General features: G+C 43.5%; 1 protein-coding gene across 1 annotated transcript; it reads left to right on the forward strand.

The window, feature by feature from the left end:
- Nucleotides 1-81: 81 nt before the first annotated feature.
- Golt1b (golgi transport 1B) lies at nucleotides 82-13,314 on the forward strand. The gene is made up of 5 exons (XM_052175215.1): nucleotides 82-236; nucleotides 5,129-5,220; nucleotides 6,671-6,849; nucleotides 8,996-9,077; nucleotides 11,056-13,314. Exons 1-5 carry the CDS (start codon nucleotides 212-214, stop codon nucleotides 11,092-11,094), a joined length of 417 nt encoding a protein of 138 aa, XP_052031175.1. The 5' UTR covers nucleotides 82-211; the 3' UTR covers nucleotides 11,095-13,314.
- The last annotated feature ends 3,071 nt before the right edge of the window (nucleotides 13,315-16,385 follow it).

A 16,385-nucleotide genomic window follows, 5' to 3' on the forward strand; every position in this document is an offset into this window, starting at 1 on the left:
GGTGCGGCGTCGGGAGCACATCCGAACAAGGACGTGTGCTATTGGCCTCGCCGCAGCCAATGGAGAGCAGCCTTGAGGCCCGGCGGCGGCGGCTGCGTGTTTCCGGAAGACGTGGCGGCTCGCGCCCAGGCAGCGTCGCCGAGGCTCTTCTCCGCACTAGGCTTCGCAGCGTGGGCCCGGAGGCACCGCGGTCCTCGCCGCCGCCGCCGCCATGATCTCCCTCACGGATACTCAGAGTAAGCGCAGCCGGGTCCCCGCGTTGGCCGGTGCTCCCGCCTCAGCCTCTGCTCCGCCCCGCAATGAATGGAGCGAGCGCGCGTGGGGCGGCGGCCCGCGGGAGGGAGGGGGCCGCGACGGGAGGATCGCCGACCTGCTCCGGCTCAAGTAGCGCCTCCGCCTTCGCTCCGGTGACACCGGCTCTCTGTCCCACGGAGCAGCCACCGGACCAAGTTTCCGGGGTGGCGGGAATGGGACTATCCGCCCGCGCCTAGGCTCCTGCAAGACTGGGGTGTGCTGGGGGCATGCAGAGCGGTGATCAGACACTACTGTTACCAATCTACCCAAAATTCCCTTGCAAAGGACTTGGGATTTACGCACGTTTAAGTTTCAACCAAGTTTACTAATTTTGAAGTCACTTTGTGCTCAGAGCATTGACTTTGATGTTTTAGGTTTCTGGGTTAGGAGTCTGGATCACACTGTAGGTTGTTAATGAGACTGGCCTTGCGCTCATTGTGTCAGTGCTGGCCTCCCCACTAGTAATCCTTCTGCCTCATTCTCTAAACTTCTGAGATTGCAAGCATGAACGACCCTGCCTGTCTCTACAGGTAAAGGATTTCTTTATTAGTGTTATATGCTGTATTTTGTGGCGTGTTTTATTTTAGCATCCGTTTCTGCCTATCTCATCATTCTGATCAGCTTTGCAATCTCTCCTCCTTTTTTTTTTCTTTTTTCTTTTTTTCTTTTTCCTTTTTTGTGGCCCCAGAGATTAGAGCATCCCAGCCAAGTGTTCTACAGACGAGCTGAGTGTTATCCCTGGATCCATCGTTTTCACTGTGACTTTTCCATTTTTCTACCTTTTCTTGTCAATCTTATTTTTCTATACACGATTCTACCCAAGCTGTTTACTTTCTAAAGATAGTTTTATGGGTATGACATCTTTTGCCTCACTTTTGCTCGTTCCCATGAACTTTTGTTTCTTCAAACTCTACAGTCACCTTAGATTTTCAGGATTCTAACACCCCACTGAAGTGAAACAAAAACCTTCCTTGACGTTATTCTCAGGTGGAATTTGGAGATTTAAATTCAAGCCATGGCACCCAGGAATGTCAGATCCTTTATGATTCCCTGCACACCGTGGCAGTCCACTCTGCATCTTACTGTGAACTGCACAGCTACCCTCTCTAGCCTGGGGGTATTGCCTATTGGTCTAACCGGGCTCATTTGGTTCTAGTCAGAAATAAAAGTGTCCTTTTTACCCCTACTGTCACTAAGTCTTGTGAACATGTTTCAGTTTACTGCAACATGTAGTTATATATATATATAAGAGTGATCTCAATTACCGTTTTAATGTGTCTTTTATCATGCATGTGGAGGCCAGAGTCACAGGATCCTCCTGGAGCTATAGTTATAGACAGTTTTTAGCCACCTGATGTGGATGCTGGAAACCAGCTTGGATCCTCCAGAAGAGCAGTTTTTATTACTTAAATGTTTAATTTCTTACACAAGCATGGGAAAGCATGAACCGTTTATGAATTGGAACATGTAAGACATTCAGTTACACACAAAGGCAGAAAAGGCCATGGTCCCGGGATTTCTAGTTCTTTATTCTTTTCACTGTAGTACTAGCTTCTGAGGAGATCTGATGGAAACATTCCCATCTTGGGATGGTACAAGTGTGTGGTATATAAATTACCTGTGCACAGGGCAGAGAACGTCACTCTCCAAAAAAACTAACAGTGTGGGATTGGATTCTGAGCAGAAGAAGCTGTTTTCTCCTTGTTTTCCCAGATTTCTTAGGATGGTGAAAATGTGTGATGTTCACTTGTTAATTTCTGAGCTGAGATGGTGAGTTACAGCCAGTGGTTAGGGAACCCGAACTTGTCAAATTCAGATTATATCTATGTCTGTGTTGACTGTGGGGTTGAAGCAGTAGCATCCCAGAAAGGTGCCAGCGTGAGTCATGGCTTTCAGACGTGAGGAGGTTGATCAAGTTCTGAGCAGAGTCCGGTGAATGACGCTTCATGATTGGCTGAAGATACTATATAGTACACCCTCCCCATCCCTGCAGGGCCTAAAGAAATGCCAAGACTTACTCAGGGAGATGAAATGGGGACAGCTTCCAGCCTACATCTGGCTTGTCATATTAGGTAAAATGCTGCTGTGGTATTTGTTTTCTTCAGTTTCCTAAAGGGCATGATGAGGACGGCGGGGCTGCTCTCAGTCTGTGAAAGGTGTCTGCATCACTAAAATGTCAGCTGTGATTGACAATAGGCTAAACTTGTCTTTATAAAATGTCTTCAGTAGGTTTTTTCTTTATGTTAGCTAATACTTCAGATTGCTTTTATCAAGCTTTATTTTTATAGGCAGAAAAAAAATAAAGATTCAGGCAGGAAGATCACTGTAACATGTAGGCCTTTTGACTTCAGAGAACTTGCAGATGGATAAGGACAGGGACAAAGGAAAAGGTGGATGTGAGAAAGGAGTATGATGAGGGTTTGACCCATTTCAGGGAAGATTCCTGGCAGCATTGGACTGGTGCCCGTGTGGCAAAAAGTCCACAGGCGGCTGACCCCTTCTGACCTGCACTTCATGAATCATGGCTGTAGGACAACTGTGGAATGAGAGGACTGGATCTGGAGTCCCCCTGCTGCCTGTGTGCAGCTGCTTCCCACTAATGCTTTAGTTAGATACAGCAACCAGGAAAGGGCTGCTCATGGGAAACATGAGCCTTTGTTGCTACTGGGTACCTCAGAATTTTGTTAAAGGAATCATGAGGCCCTGTGGGCTCTGCGCTGCGCTGTGAAGAGCCTCTTGGGGTGTCTTCCACTGCAGCCAACTCTTAAAAGGTCTGGTACCTACTGGGTTGTTCTAGACTAAGATTACATTTAAATCACTTATGTTCTGTGTATTCCCGTACCCTTGAGTTTAATAAGTAGGTAATATTTTTAACTGTGGGTGAAAGTATTTATAATGGTTAAAATAGGCTAAATACTTAACCATAGTTTGATTTGGGGCAACTTAAATCTCCTCTCTACATGATATCTTCCAACACTACAGTAATGTGATTCTGACTACAGTCCAGTGATACTGGGAGGATTGAATATTGCATATTCTCTGGGAAGTACTTCATAGTGCCTGACTGCTGACAAGTTCTCGATGCATAGGAACTGTTTCCTTATTGTTTTCTTCCTTTATTTTCAAACTTGAGGAAAGCTTTTACTTTGTGTGTGTGTGTGTGTGTGTGTGTGTGTGTACTTTGTGGCCAGATTGACATTGGGTGTCTTGTTCAATCATTCTCTATCATTCATACATTCATTCATACATACATACATACATACATACATACATACATACATACATACATACATACAAAAAAATGACAGGGTCTCCCACTGAACCTGGAGCTCACTGATTTGGCTACACTGCCAAAATCTCTGTCTGCCTCACCAACCTGGGGGCTGTAGGCACAAACCACCACGTGTGGCTTTTTATGTAGATGCTGAGGATCAGAATTCAGGTCCTCATGCTCACACAGCAAGCATGTCACCAGTTTGATTTCCATCTCCATGAATGAACATCTTGGATGTTGCCTCACTGGGATAATTCGTGAACTAGAAGGTAGTCACATTCAGATGACTAGGCTGTTTTGATTTGCTCCTAAGTACTGGTTACTTAAGAGAGTTTCACTTCCTCTTTCCTCTATATTTTTCTCTAGGAAATTAGTCTGACACCTAAATAATTGGTTTAGGAAATTCTCCTGAGGCATTTGAACCAAGAAAGTATTCCTTTGTTGTTTGCATCTCAAATACATTTAAATTAGAATGGTGGTAGACAGGCTTGTAAATTCTTTCAGACTAATTTTAGAATCAAAATGGAAGATAAAATCAAAAAATTTAGGACATGGACATGTAGAAAGAGGTAATTAGACCCCTTGTTTTTTGTTGCCCTACCCCCACCCCCAGGTTGAGAGCGTGTGTTGTAACTGGCCTCTCTAGAGCTGATGGGGAAATAATAAAAAGTCAGAAAACAACAATTCTTTTAAAAAAAAAAGAAGAAGAAGGAGCAGGCTATTCTCTAACACCTAAAGCAGTGTGACCGAGAGGTAGCTGGCAGATTTGTCACTGTGGCATTAACAGGAGTGTGTCCAGCCTCATACAAAAGGTAGGGCCTAGGGAATGCAAGGCCTACACAGCACTTTTATGCAGCTAGGCTTCATTAGACTGTGCCCACCGCACCTCCGTATTCAGTACCTACAGCCCTTGGTCTCTCCTGGTGGGCTGGCGAGTGTTAGTGTCTGGGTAAAGTAAAAATGTAGACTAGGTTAAGGTTTCAGGCTCTAGTTTTTTGGGTTTTTTTAAAGATTTATTTATTTTATTTATATGGGTACACTGTGGCTGTCTTCATACACACCAGAAGAGGGCACTGGATCCCATTATCGATGGTTTGGAGCAACCAAGTAATTGCTGGGATTTGAACTCAGGACCTCTGGAAGAACAATCACTGCTCTTAACTGCTGAGCCAACTCTCCAGCCCCCAGGCTCTAGTTTTAACTTGACATTAGTCTGTAAAGTCTGTAGAAATAGATAGTTAAAGCCTGCGCATGTCTCTCTAAGGCCAGAGTGGAGTTTTGGAAGTAAAGATGTATGTAAGCAGAGGCTTATATACGTACGTGTGTGTGTGTAATCTAGACCTGTCTTTTCCTGTCTCCTGCCTAAGAACTGGGGAGTCTCCTGTTCCTGATTTACATTTGGCTGTAGAACCAGTGGTGCTGTCTCACTTTGTTAGTGACCTTGATGCTAGAGGAGGCTGGCCTGCTGTGTTGGGGACTTGGTGGCATTCTGTGCTGGGTTTATGGGGATGTCGGGGACCTGATTCTTCTTTGTCTTTAACCATGTGGTTTATGTTGCAGAAATTGGCATGGGCTTAACAGGATTTGGAGTGTTTTTCCTGTTCTTTGGAATGATTCTCTTTTTTGACAAAGCACTGCTGGCTATTGGAAATGTAAGTCTTTGAACATATGTCTTTTAAATTTTCATCAGGCAGTTTTATCTACTAGTAATATGTTGCTTGTTAATCAGGAAATAGCTGTTGGGTCTACTGTTTGCAGTGAACTCCTGAGCTCTGCAGATAGGCTTAGGAAGGTTCCCCTGGGTTTACCACTCTGATAGGTCTTTGTAGTAGGATTTACAGTGGATTAAATGAGTGCTCCCCTGAACAGGAGCTTGAGGCAGCTGACCTAGCCAGGCATGGTGGCCTAGGCCTGTATGTTCAACACATAAAAACTGAGGTAGGATCACCATAAATGTAAAGCTAGCCTGGGCTACAGAAAAAGGTGCTGTCTTAAAAAGTAAAAGAAAATATGTCTTGCTAAAGCCTTGGTAAACTTATGAAATATTTATAATGAGAATGTCTAAGACTATACATGTGATTAAACTGTGCAAACCGATTTTCAAACCTAAAAGCTTTTAAAAAGTACATCTTTTTGCCATGAGATGGCTCAGTTGGTAAAGGGGCTTGCCACCAACCAATCCCTGACCCTACCTGATAAAAGGAGAAACCCAACTCCTCTAAGATAGCCTCTAACCTGCATGCATATGCCCCCGTACGGGTAAATAAGTGAATAAATCAATTCATTTTTTGGTGTTAGCTGACCTCCTTAGAAGCAGCGTGCCTTGTTTTCCTTCCTATCTGTGTGTTGGAGGTCATACAGGAGCTCCAGAAGGAAGAGATCCCCTTGGGAGAAGGTGGAGAAGTCGTTGCAAGATGTTAGATGTTTTTGAAGTCTGTAGCCTTCAATTTAATTTTAATTAAAGAGAGAAAGGGTAACAAAGTTGATCTTTTAAGCGGTTGTATTAATAGCACTGCTGAGTGTGAATGTGACACTTAGTGGGCTTGTTATTTATTGGTAATGGGGGAAGTGTTTCACACCCAGCGAAGGAGATACAAGCTCAGGTATAATCTCTTATCCACACATGGATCACTTGTGCTGCTGGGCTCTTCTCCTAAGCTTCACACTGATCTGATGCTGTCTGCATAGCCATCACCTAAATCCTCCAATCATAGAAACCTCCACACCCCACAGAGACAGTTGCAGAATCAGGGAATACATTTGAGTGACACAGTTTAAAGCAGGCTTGCCATCCAGGCCTTGCCAGCTGTCTGCTTGAATGGGCCATTTTCTGTCCTATCCAGTCAAGCTGTAACCTGCCGTAGATGTGGATCCCTCTACCCCATTTCATCTCCTTTCTTCACTGCATGGAGATAGTCAAAGAATGAGGCCGGTGAAGACAGCCAGGACTTGAACATGCTCACCCCACTCCCTGTTCCTGCTGCTGGGCTCTGGCATTGTCACATCAAAGGTCAAGCAAACTCCCTCACTACAGAGCTGTGTCCTGGCTCTTCTCTGTGTTGTGTCTCACCCTTCTCTGTGTTGCATTGTCTTTCCCTCTAGGTGCTGTTTGTGGCTGGTTTGGCTTTTGTAATTGGTCTAGAAAGAACGTTCAGATTCTTCTTCCAGAAGCACAAAGTGAAGGCCACGGGGTTCTTCCTGGGCGGTGTGTTCGTGGTCCTGATTGGTTGGCCTTTGATAGGCATGATCTTCGAGATTTACGGATTCTTTCTCTTGTTCAGGTGAGGCCCTTCTTTTTTTTCTTTTCTTTCGTGAGCCAGAGTCTCCAATAACCATTGCAGAAGTCCAGGTAGTTGGGCTAGTGTGGGAGACTCTCTTCCTGAATGACCACTGCTTACATTGAGTTTTTATTACAAGTTTAGGTCAGTCAAATAAAAAATCTGTTTCCTAAATGTAAATAACTGCCTGAGGGAGATAATAAAGTATTTATAAAATATCTTCAGTGCTACAAAATTCATTGATTGCCATTTGTAAGCTGTGTACAGGGTTTGATATTTCTGCAGGATGGGTAGGTGCACAGGTCCTTCATTTTGTTACGGAATGCTACTTCATAGTGACTGATGCTTGGGGCAGCATGTTTAGTGCATGTGTGTGCTGAGAAATCTAGTACTGGACACTCTGGAGTGCCTGCCGGCCCACTTGCTGTCCTGCAGGAGCGAGTTAGCCAGAAACTGTGTGTGTGAGAAGACAGTGCACAGCAACACTGCTTATGTTTATTTTTCAAATGCCAGGCACAGTGTCACCTAAAACAGAAAATGTCACCATAGAAGGACTCAGAATATTCTAAGAGCATAGTAAGGGAGGAGCTTATCCAGGGAGAAGAGATAAGCTGAGTCTTAAAGAACAGATCAGAGCTCATCCTGTAAGTCAGCACGGACAGGTTGGTTGACTGACGGATGGGGCTTAGACTGAGTTGTGGAAGCGGTTGGTTGGTTGTTCTGAAAAAAAGGAGAGCAGTTCCCGTGGGAGTGTGGGCCACAAGCCAGAAGAGGCCGCAGACTCTGCAGTGCTTACTGTCTTACCAGACTTAGGCTAAAGAGCAGCAACTGCAGCAGAGAGGCGGGGAGAGACACAAAAGATTCTTAAGCCAGAAACAGTTGATCCAGAAAGGCATTCTTGGGAGAATCCTCACCAGACTGACAAGCACATCAGGGTTCCTTGAGATCACCCTGTGGCTAAAGGTGCTCACCTCTGAGCTAAGTACAGGCCTGAGTTGGATTCCCAGGACCTATGTGGTGGGATTAGAGAGCTGGTTCCCATAAGCTGTCCTCTGACCTCCACACGTCATGGTATGTGCTACGTACTCACATATGCCCACATATACACATTAATAGAAAACAATTAGGGTGCATTTAGGAAAGAACAATTGGAGATAGAAAAAAAACACTTAAAAGGCTCACACTTGGTACACATTTAAAGTTAAGAGATTGAACATTGGCTGTTCACCATGTGAAGTGGGGAAAAGGTAAAGACAACAGAGATGGCAGTGGAGGTCAAAAGACCAGAGGTGACCCTTGTTGCCGATACAGTTGAGATGCTGTCATTTGTTGGTGAATTGCATCAATACATTGGCTTTATGATTTAAAGAAGCTTCTGGTAAAACCCTTGTGCTTCTTCTGTTGGGTGTTGTTTGTTCTGAGGGTGTCTTGGCTTGAGATCTAGAGTCAAGGGTCTTGTGGTTCTTTCTCCAATTACATATAAGCAGACCTCAGTGGTCTCTACCAGAAGCAGCATTTGAAGCCACCTGTTGTGTTTTAAAAGATACCTTTAAATATCCCCTCGAAGTTAGTGCTGCTAAGAAAGCACCCTGCATGCGTGAAGCCTGTGCCTAGGGGCACCCTTAGTTGAAGCCTGTGCCTAGGGGCACCCTTAGTGCGGTCCTCTGTGCTGGCGTCCGTGTCCGTTACTCCCTGTGAGTTCAGCTCAGTGACTTCTTCTCTGTGAGCCGTGCTTCAAGACCCAGCTGCCATTTACTTCTTGAATGTTCTCAAACTGTGTCTCCTTCATGGGTTCACAGTTAAGCTAGTTAGAGGCTGTGTCACTTCAGTGGGCATGTATCCACCCCAGAAACGGACATGATGCGAGCCCTGCCCCCCCCCACATACTGGCAGGTGTGCTGTCAGCGTCGTGCTCATGGGTTTATACAGCCCATTTCTTCTGGCTACCCCTCCCCTCTACCATGGTCACCAGCAGAACAGAAAGCCTATGTCACAGCACATCTAGGTCCCATTATATTCTGGGCACCATTTTACCAGCAATCAAATTGTTTACTGCACTTGCAACTGATGATTCAAGTGTGCATTTACTTGTCTGGTGGATCCTCCTGATAGACAGCACTGAGGTCTAATTACCTTGTCTTCTTCCCAGGGGCTTTTTTCCAGTGGTGGTTGGTTTTATCAGAAGAGTGCCTGTGCTCGGATCCCTCCTAAATCTACCTGGAATCAGATCAGTAAGTAGCCACAGATTCAGCCAAGCATTTTTAAGAACCACTCAGATGTGTGGATTATGATGCCTTTTCACTGAGAGTTTGGACCATTGATGTTATGGCATAATTATGGTATAAATGATTGTGTCACGTGGATCCTGATTACTACGAAAACCAGAAACTAATCATTCTTAGACCTATGAACCCTGACATTTTGTTTGAACATGCCATTTTTAGTATTTTTACTTTGATGTTACTCCGATTGGTAATACTAAGCTACTTTTATGACTTGATAGATAAAAGCCTTGCTGTATTCAGGGTGTACTCCAGATGCTTGGTACTAACCTGCCATGGGGTCTGCCATCTCTAGTGGGCTCTCAGAGGCTTCTCAGGACTTACCTGCCCTCCTTGTACACACCTCTGTCATAACACTTAACCTGTTTTAATAATCAAGAAGAGAGCTCCAGACCTGTGACCACAGTGGTCCAGGGCACAGGTAAATGGCTGCTAGCCGGTCTTACCCAGCACCCAGCATAACACCTGCCACTCAGGATAAAAATGCCAAACCTTTCCCCCAAGTGAATGAATGAAGGGTGCTTGTGTCTGATATCAGACCCAGCCAATCTCATGACGACTCCAAATGATTTCATGTTAACCATTTTTCTTAATCCTAAAACCGAATGAGATCGTGAACTACAGAGAGTGCTGGAGATGGAGTCCAGCTGAGAGGAGGCAGTGCTTTGGGCTCAGAGCAGCCCGTGTCATAAGTCACCTGCCAAAGAATCTTCCATAGTTCCATGCTCGCACAGAACAACTGGGTTAAAGCCCAGAAGGCTTTTGAAAGGCTCCTTGAGTCTGTCTAGAAATTTCAGAGAAAAACAAGGACTTCTAAAAGGAAAAACGCTCCTGAAAACCCAATCCCGTTCCACACTAGGTCACTCTTAGAGGCAGAATAGCTCTTTGGGCACAGCCTGGGTATTTGCAGTTACCTGTGAAGAACAAATGTGGTGTTTTTTGTAACCACTGAAATTTATTTTAAAGTCCTAGTGACTCAGCATACACTGCAGTCACCTCTTTATGATATTTCAAAGGTTGGTGTGTCAGCTCAGGGTGGGGTGCAGTGAAGCTGCATTTGTCCTATGACTAGACTCAGTGTAGATACTGTTTATATAGAGAATGAATTTACTTAGACCTGTAGTTGTACTAGTTTAGGAATTCTGCTGTGATGGTGTAAGTGAGTAGGCAGTACAGTAGGGATTGCGGTCATTGCCTAAGTAACAGAGTGATGCGTAAGGGCAGAGGCACTGCTGGCTAGAACACACAGTGCTCTGCGTTGCAGCATTGCCACTGATCATATACATGCATACTACCCTCTGGATGCTGAAGAAAGACCCCCTGATTTGGGGTGGAGTAGCCAAAGTTAACAACCATTTACCTGAGTTCATTGAAGTTGTTATTTGAAAATTACAGGTATTCATTGAAAAAACTGAGTGTTTCTGTCTTTGCCCACTTGAGGATGATGTCCAGAATGCTCAGTTAACATATTTTAGTTAATAGCTGTTGTTGATTGCTGAACTTAATTGAGTTAAATCTGTTTGTCCAAAGACCACATAGGCCCAGAAGAGATGCACAGGAATGGTCAGTGGAAATCTCTTACTGGGTTCACTACTGCATGAGTGGCTGGCATTTCAGGCTTTTCTTTTTGTTAAGCTAGCAGTGTCAGTTTCATCTTATTTATTATTTTACTCATTGTGTTGCATTTTTCATGTTTCACCCTAAAATTCATGTGTATAACATGTCATGCAAAAGCAACTTTTAAAAAAAATACACATCTGAGAAGATGGTGGTGGTCACCATCCAGTTAGCAACTGTCAGTCATGCCTTGAATTCCTGCAAATGCTGTAAAACTGGATGTTTTAAACCAGCATCTAAAGAGTTTATTCAGTGCTGTACAATGCTTGAACTCCCTCTGACTCTGTTTTTTTTTTTTTTCTCCTTACAGTTCGTAGACAAAGTTGGAGAAAGCAACAATATGGTATAACAACACGGGAACTGAAGAACTTAAATACTGTATTATTTATAAAGCCCTTTTGAAGAATATTCAGCACAAAGTTAAATTTCATGAACTAGCATATAAAGTTCCTTACAGAAGTTTAAAATGTACGCCCTCCAAAGTCCTAGCAGCTGTGGCAGAAGCAGCGGCAGGCTTCTGAGGCCTGAGGTCCGAGGCTGAGAGGACGGGGCCTGTTGATGCTTAGTGACTTGAGAGGCTGTTTCTTGGTCTTGCTGCAATACGGGAAACAGCCGTTATCAGAACCATGGCGTCTGTTACTTTTTTTTTTTTTTTTAGGAGATTCAGGAACACCAATAGGCATTTGATTTTCTATGATGTCCATTGTGATGGCCCAGATGTATCTAGGTATGCTGGGTTTCTAATAGTGATGCCTGGATTGGATTGGATTATGTCGTCTCCATGTATCCGCTCAAGGAAGCCCAGTTTCATGTGTGAATCACTTTTTTTGTAAACGGATAAAATAAAACTTTTGTGGTCCTTTTGAATCTTAATATTTTGGAGCCAGATGAAAATCTGAACTAGATAGTCATTTTTTGAAATATGCAGAGGTCATTCTGAGCTGTTACTTCCTTAGTCATAGCTGACCATGTTCTTTATTGACTCTACAACAGTCTGTGCCACTCAGAAGCCAAGCTGAGAGCGTTCTGACCGTGGAGTAGTCTGCTTACAGAGGCTGTTGGAGTCAGTTTTGGGGATCCTAAACCATACACACCACATGAGTTCTCCCATGGCGTGATGTAGTTTCTCTTCTTGAGTTCTTAATGAAATATGCCTGTAGTTTCCCACCTTGTTTTCTTAACTTATGGTGACGTTGAAGGCTTCTGTGACTGTGAGAAGGGCTGACTATTTAATCTTGATTTTTCTTATTTTCCTCTTTATTGTAATATCCAAAATTCAGCATGCACCTCATCCACTTCCCTCACTGTTTTCCACATGAGTTATCAACATGTAAAAGCCTTTCGTTATATCTAAACTGGCCATCGCTTCTCATAGACACGATGCTGGAGAAACAAGCCGTTCTGTTGCTGGTTTACCCACAGGAACAGTGATGGTTTCCTCCCTTGCCCAAAATACTAGCCTTCCTGTTAGACATGGGAGTGCTTCGTCAGACACAGAACTATTTATCTACCACTAATGATTGCACTATTTATTTTTAACAGTCTTGAAGCTTTTTAATGCATAAAATCATAATTGAAATTGTATTTATTTTCAAACCGTTTCTGAAATACGTTACAAGGTTTTTAGTTAAATCTCTCAATGCCAGGAGAATCCCCAGCCTTGCCTATCTTTGGAAGGAAGGACTGGTTCACAGTGGGATGGTTCATTCTTGTGGATTACTGTCATGTTTGGTACTTGCATCTGACTTTATGGTGTAACCTGTGAAAACTCAGTAAGTGGAGAATCCTACCTCAGTAGCTCATGGGATAGTAAAAGACCTGATGTTGTGTCTGATGTTCCTCAAAAAGTCACACCTTTCCTAAAATGTCAGTGCTATACTTTGAGAACTGACCTGTGTGTAAGGTGCCCTGTAGATTTATAATAGGCTTTGGCCTATATGATTGACAGTGGCTAGGTATCACTTCTCTTAGAGCAAGAGTCTGCCATTTCACTCCTTTGTAGACAACCCTGTCAAGGTGGTTTTCGCACTACAGCAAACATCCCCTTGCAGCAGTCTGATTTCAAAAAACACTGAACCTAAGAAGACATGAGAGGCTCGTAGTAGTAAAGTAGGTGGCGCTGAGGTGCTTTCAGTTTAGGCCTGCAGTTCACTGCAGAGTCTGCAGTGAACCTGAACTGCTTGGCAACACTGCATTTCTCAATTAGAGCCTTGAGGCACTGCTTTTAAACAAAGCAACCCTCAGACTTCTGGATGCCCTATTGTGGGTTCCCTCAACCCCACCCCCTTCTAAAATGAGCCTTCTGTCTTTAACAAAAAACAAAAAAACAAATACTTTGATTATTCCCCCCCAAATGGAGGACAAGGTCCAGTACTCAGCCTTAAGTGTTTCTGTCATGTTCAAATGTATCTTCTGTAACAGAAACATAACTTGCAATGTTTTCTTTTTCCCTTATAATTCTCTGGAATTCAGCTGCTTTAAGAAGTCTCATGGTCAAATTATATACTCTAACAATGGCATATTGTAAATACACTTGTCTTACCTCAATAAAAGGGTACTTTTCTATTCATTGGTGGTCAAGTTTATCTTTACTTAAGTTTTAAAACTTAACACTATAAAATAACATACATATTTTTTAAATGGGCATTGTGCAATTTTGTCTGTCAAATGCCCTTGGACGCTTTTATATCCAAATTGCTTAAATATGGTCATTTAGCAACTATAGTCCCAAAGGCACGTTTGGAAGCTATTTAAATGTATAAAAGAATTTTGAGTGGATTAAGAGACAGCTCAGGAGTTCTGAGCTCTTGGGGGGACCTAAATTTGGTTCCTGACAACTCTGCAGAGGCTCATACCTGCAGGTCCAGAGGATCTGGGGTCTTCTAGCACCAGGCATACATGCAGTGCACACACATGGCAGGCAAAACACTCATACACATAAATATTAATGGATATTCATTGCCATGAATGAGTCAACGCCATTTTTTAAAATGTCAAACTCCTCTGGGTATGTTGGTGCAGACAGGTTCCTGTGAGTTCTGGGCAGCCAGGGCTAAATAGGTGCTTTCAAAAGCAAACAGATTGAACTCAAAGATCTGCTAAGCATTTGGTTATTCAACAGACTTGGGTGCTTAAAGCCCATGACCAAATGTTAACCAGCAATTAGGATCATAAGCCCTACCCATAAGGAATTTTTAACTAACACCTGCAAACATACTGAGTTTCCCTGAAACAGATGGTGGTAAAGGAATGTCCAGACACCTGAGCCCTTTGAACCTTGTATTTTCCACTCGAGCTTCTTTTCAGATGTGTGTCATGCATTGAGCTTTTCTCGAATCTGGGACCCATAGATGAGCAGGTTATGAAAGGGACTTAGGCTAGTAGGCAACAGCCTGCCAACGGTCCCAGCCAGCCTGCGCTGGGAAGGAATGAGAATGCTGGAACTTCTCTGTCCAACAGCTAGATGTCTGTGATCCAATCTGGTGGGGAAGGCTTGGATCCCTGGAGGGCTGCGGTTCTTCAGTCCTTGTTGAAAGACCAGAGAAGCTGAGCTCCAAGAGCAGCAAAGGGCCATAGCAGGGATGATGCATCCACCTGTGTCCATCTGGGTCACTGAGGGAAGGTTGTGTCCACTCTAGAAGAGTGTTCCATGTTTTAGTCAACCAGTCCAGGAAATACCCCTCTGCCTGACCACGACTCTCCTCAGCTATTCCCAATGTTACCTCTATCTTTGGAAGACAAAAAAGATATCAGCATTAATTCGCGAGTTTTTCCCAAAAATAAGTAAGTAAAAATTTTTTAAAAAGTGATTTCTTGGGGGCTGAAGAGATGGCTCAGCAGTTAAGAGCACTGACTGTTCTTCCAGAGATCCTGAGTTCAGTTCCCAGCAACCACTTGGTGGCTCACAACCATCTGTAATGGAATCTGATGCCCTCTTCCACTGTGTCTGAAGACAGCTACAGTGTATTCATATACATAAATAAATAAAATTTTTAAAATGATTTCTTTTGCTCTAATAAAAAGGTGATCCTTGTGGTGTGAAATGTTTTGCTTTTATTTCATGTAAATCTCACGATTCAGAACTATCACTGTTTCTTGTGTCACAAGCTCACTGGATTTTTTTTAAATCACTACAGGTAGACAGGAGTTTTTAAGGCTGCCACTAATTACAGAATTTAAAAAATGGGCAGTGAATTTTAAAATGAGTGGAGATTAATTTCTAAGTTCTAGTGACTTAAAATGTTTGGTTTTTTGGAAATGGAATTTATTACACTTGAATTCTTGTGACCTGGAAGAAGTGAGTCATGTGCCGGGCAGTGGTGGCGCACGCCTGTAATCCCAGCACTCTGGGAGGCAGAGGCAGGCGAATTTCTGAGTTCGAGGCCAGCCTGGTCTACAGAGTGAGTTCCAGGACAGCCAGTACTATACAGAGAAACCCTGTCTCAAAAAATACAAAAAAAAAAAAAAAAAAAAAAAAGAAGTGAGTCATTATCTATGGTGTTTGCATCATAAAATCTGTTAAAACCACAAAAAAGCAAAAACAAACCAAAAAACAGTCATAGCCCTGTGTGCCACTAACCTGGGTTTACTGAATCCTGTACTAAAACTTGATTCCAGTCAGTTGTCAGTAGGAACTGTTAAGTATCTATCCCATCACTTGGGAGGCTGAAGCCGGAAGATTGCCAAGAGTTCATGGCCAGCTTGAGCTAAAGAATGAAATGATGATTCACTAGTAATAAATGATAGATAAATGATGAGTAGATTGATGGGGGTGGACAGATGGACAGACAGACAGACTGACGGTGTAACACATCTCCCAAACCTTGTCCGTGGCCAGATGTTTGCTGGAGTAGGATGTGTGAAAGTCAATGGCTATAGTCCTTTCCCATGACAGTTCTCGGTTGTGATGCTCTCAGTGCCACCAGCACATCTCCTGTTACCTCCTTACCTGCTGAACCCAAGGCAGCTGTATCTACTGGGTCCTTTCCACAGAACTTTCTACTTGCTTTACACTGATTCAGTAGCAAATGATTAAGGTTCCTGTCTCATAAGGTATATATCCACCCCTGGTATTTCATAGCTGCAAATAAATGTTGAACCAAACCACGTGGAGTCATCCAGCACTTCTCTTGCTGTCCCCTCCACCGTCTAGTGTGTTGAAGTCAGTTTTGTGGGGGCAGAGGTCCCTGTCAGCCACAATGTGAATAAGGTGAACAGTGAATCCTGCAGAAGTCTATATCACACCCTACCTTTACACAAGGTGGCTTGTCCCTGGAGAGGAGGAATGACCAAGGGTGGCTAGGAAAGCCAGATGCTAGGACAGTGGAGGTCTCCAAGATGGCGTGAATCATTTATTCTTGGCTCACCTTCTTTTCCATTGTGAAATAAAGGGGCCAGGGCCTTATCTGGTCCCTTTCAGCTATATATCTAATTACAATAATTATGTTGTAATTAGAGCTGATATTATAAAGAACTCCCCTAAGGGGAATGTAATGAAGGAAATTTGATCCCTAAGTGAATATATCTAAAAATATCAGCATGCTTCAATCTCTGGCATGTGAAACCACTTGTAATAGCAGTCAAAGCCTTGAGCCTTGAACCTTTTGTTTTGATCCTGTGACCGGAGTTTTGATGCAAAAG

This window comes from Apodemus sylvaticus, chromosome 2, assembly GCF_947179515.1.
Source record: "Apodemus sylvaticus chromosome 2, mApoSyl1.1, whole genome shotgun sequence".
In the NCBI taxonomy this organism is placed as follows: domain Eukaryota; kingdom Metazoa; phylum Chordata; class Mammalia; order Rodentia; family Muridae; genus Apodemus; species Apodemus sylvaticus.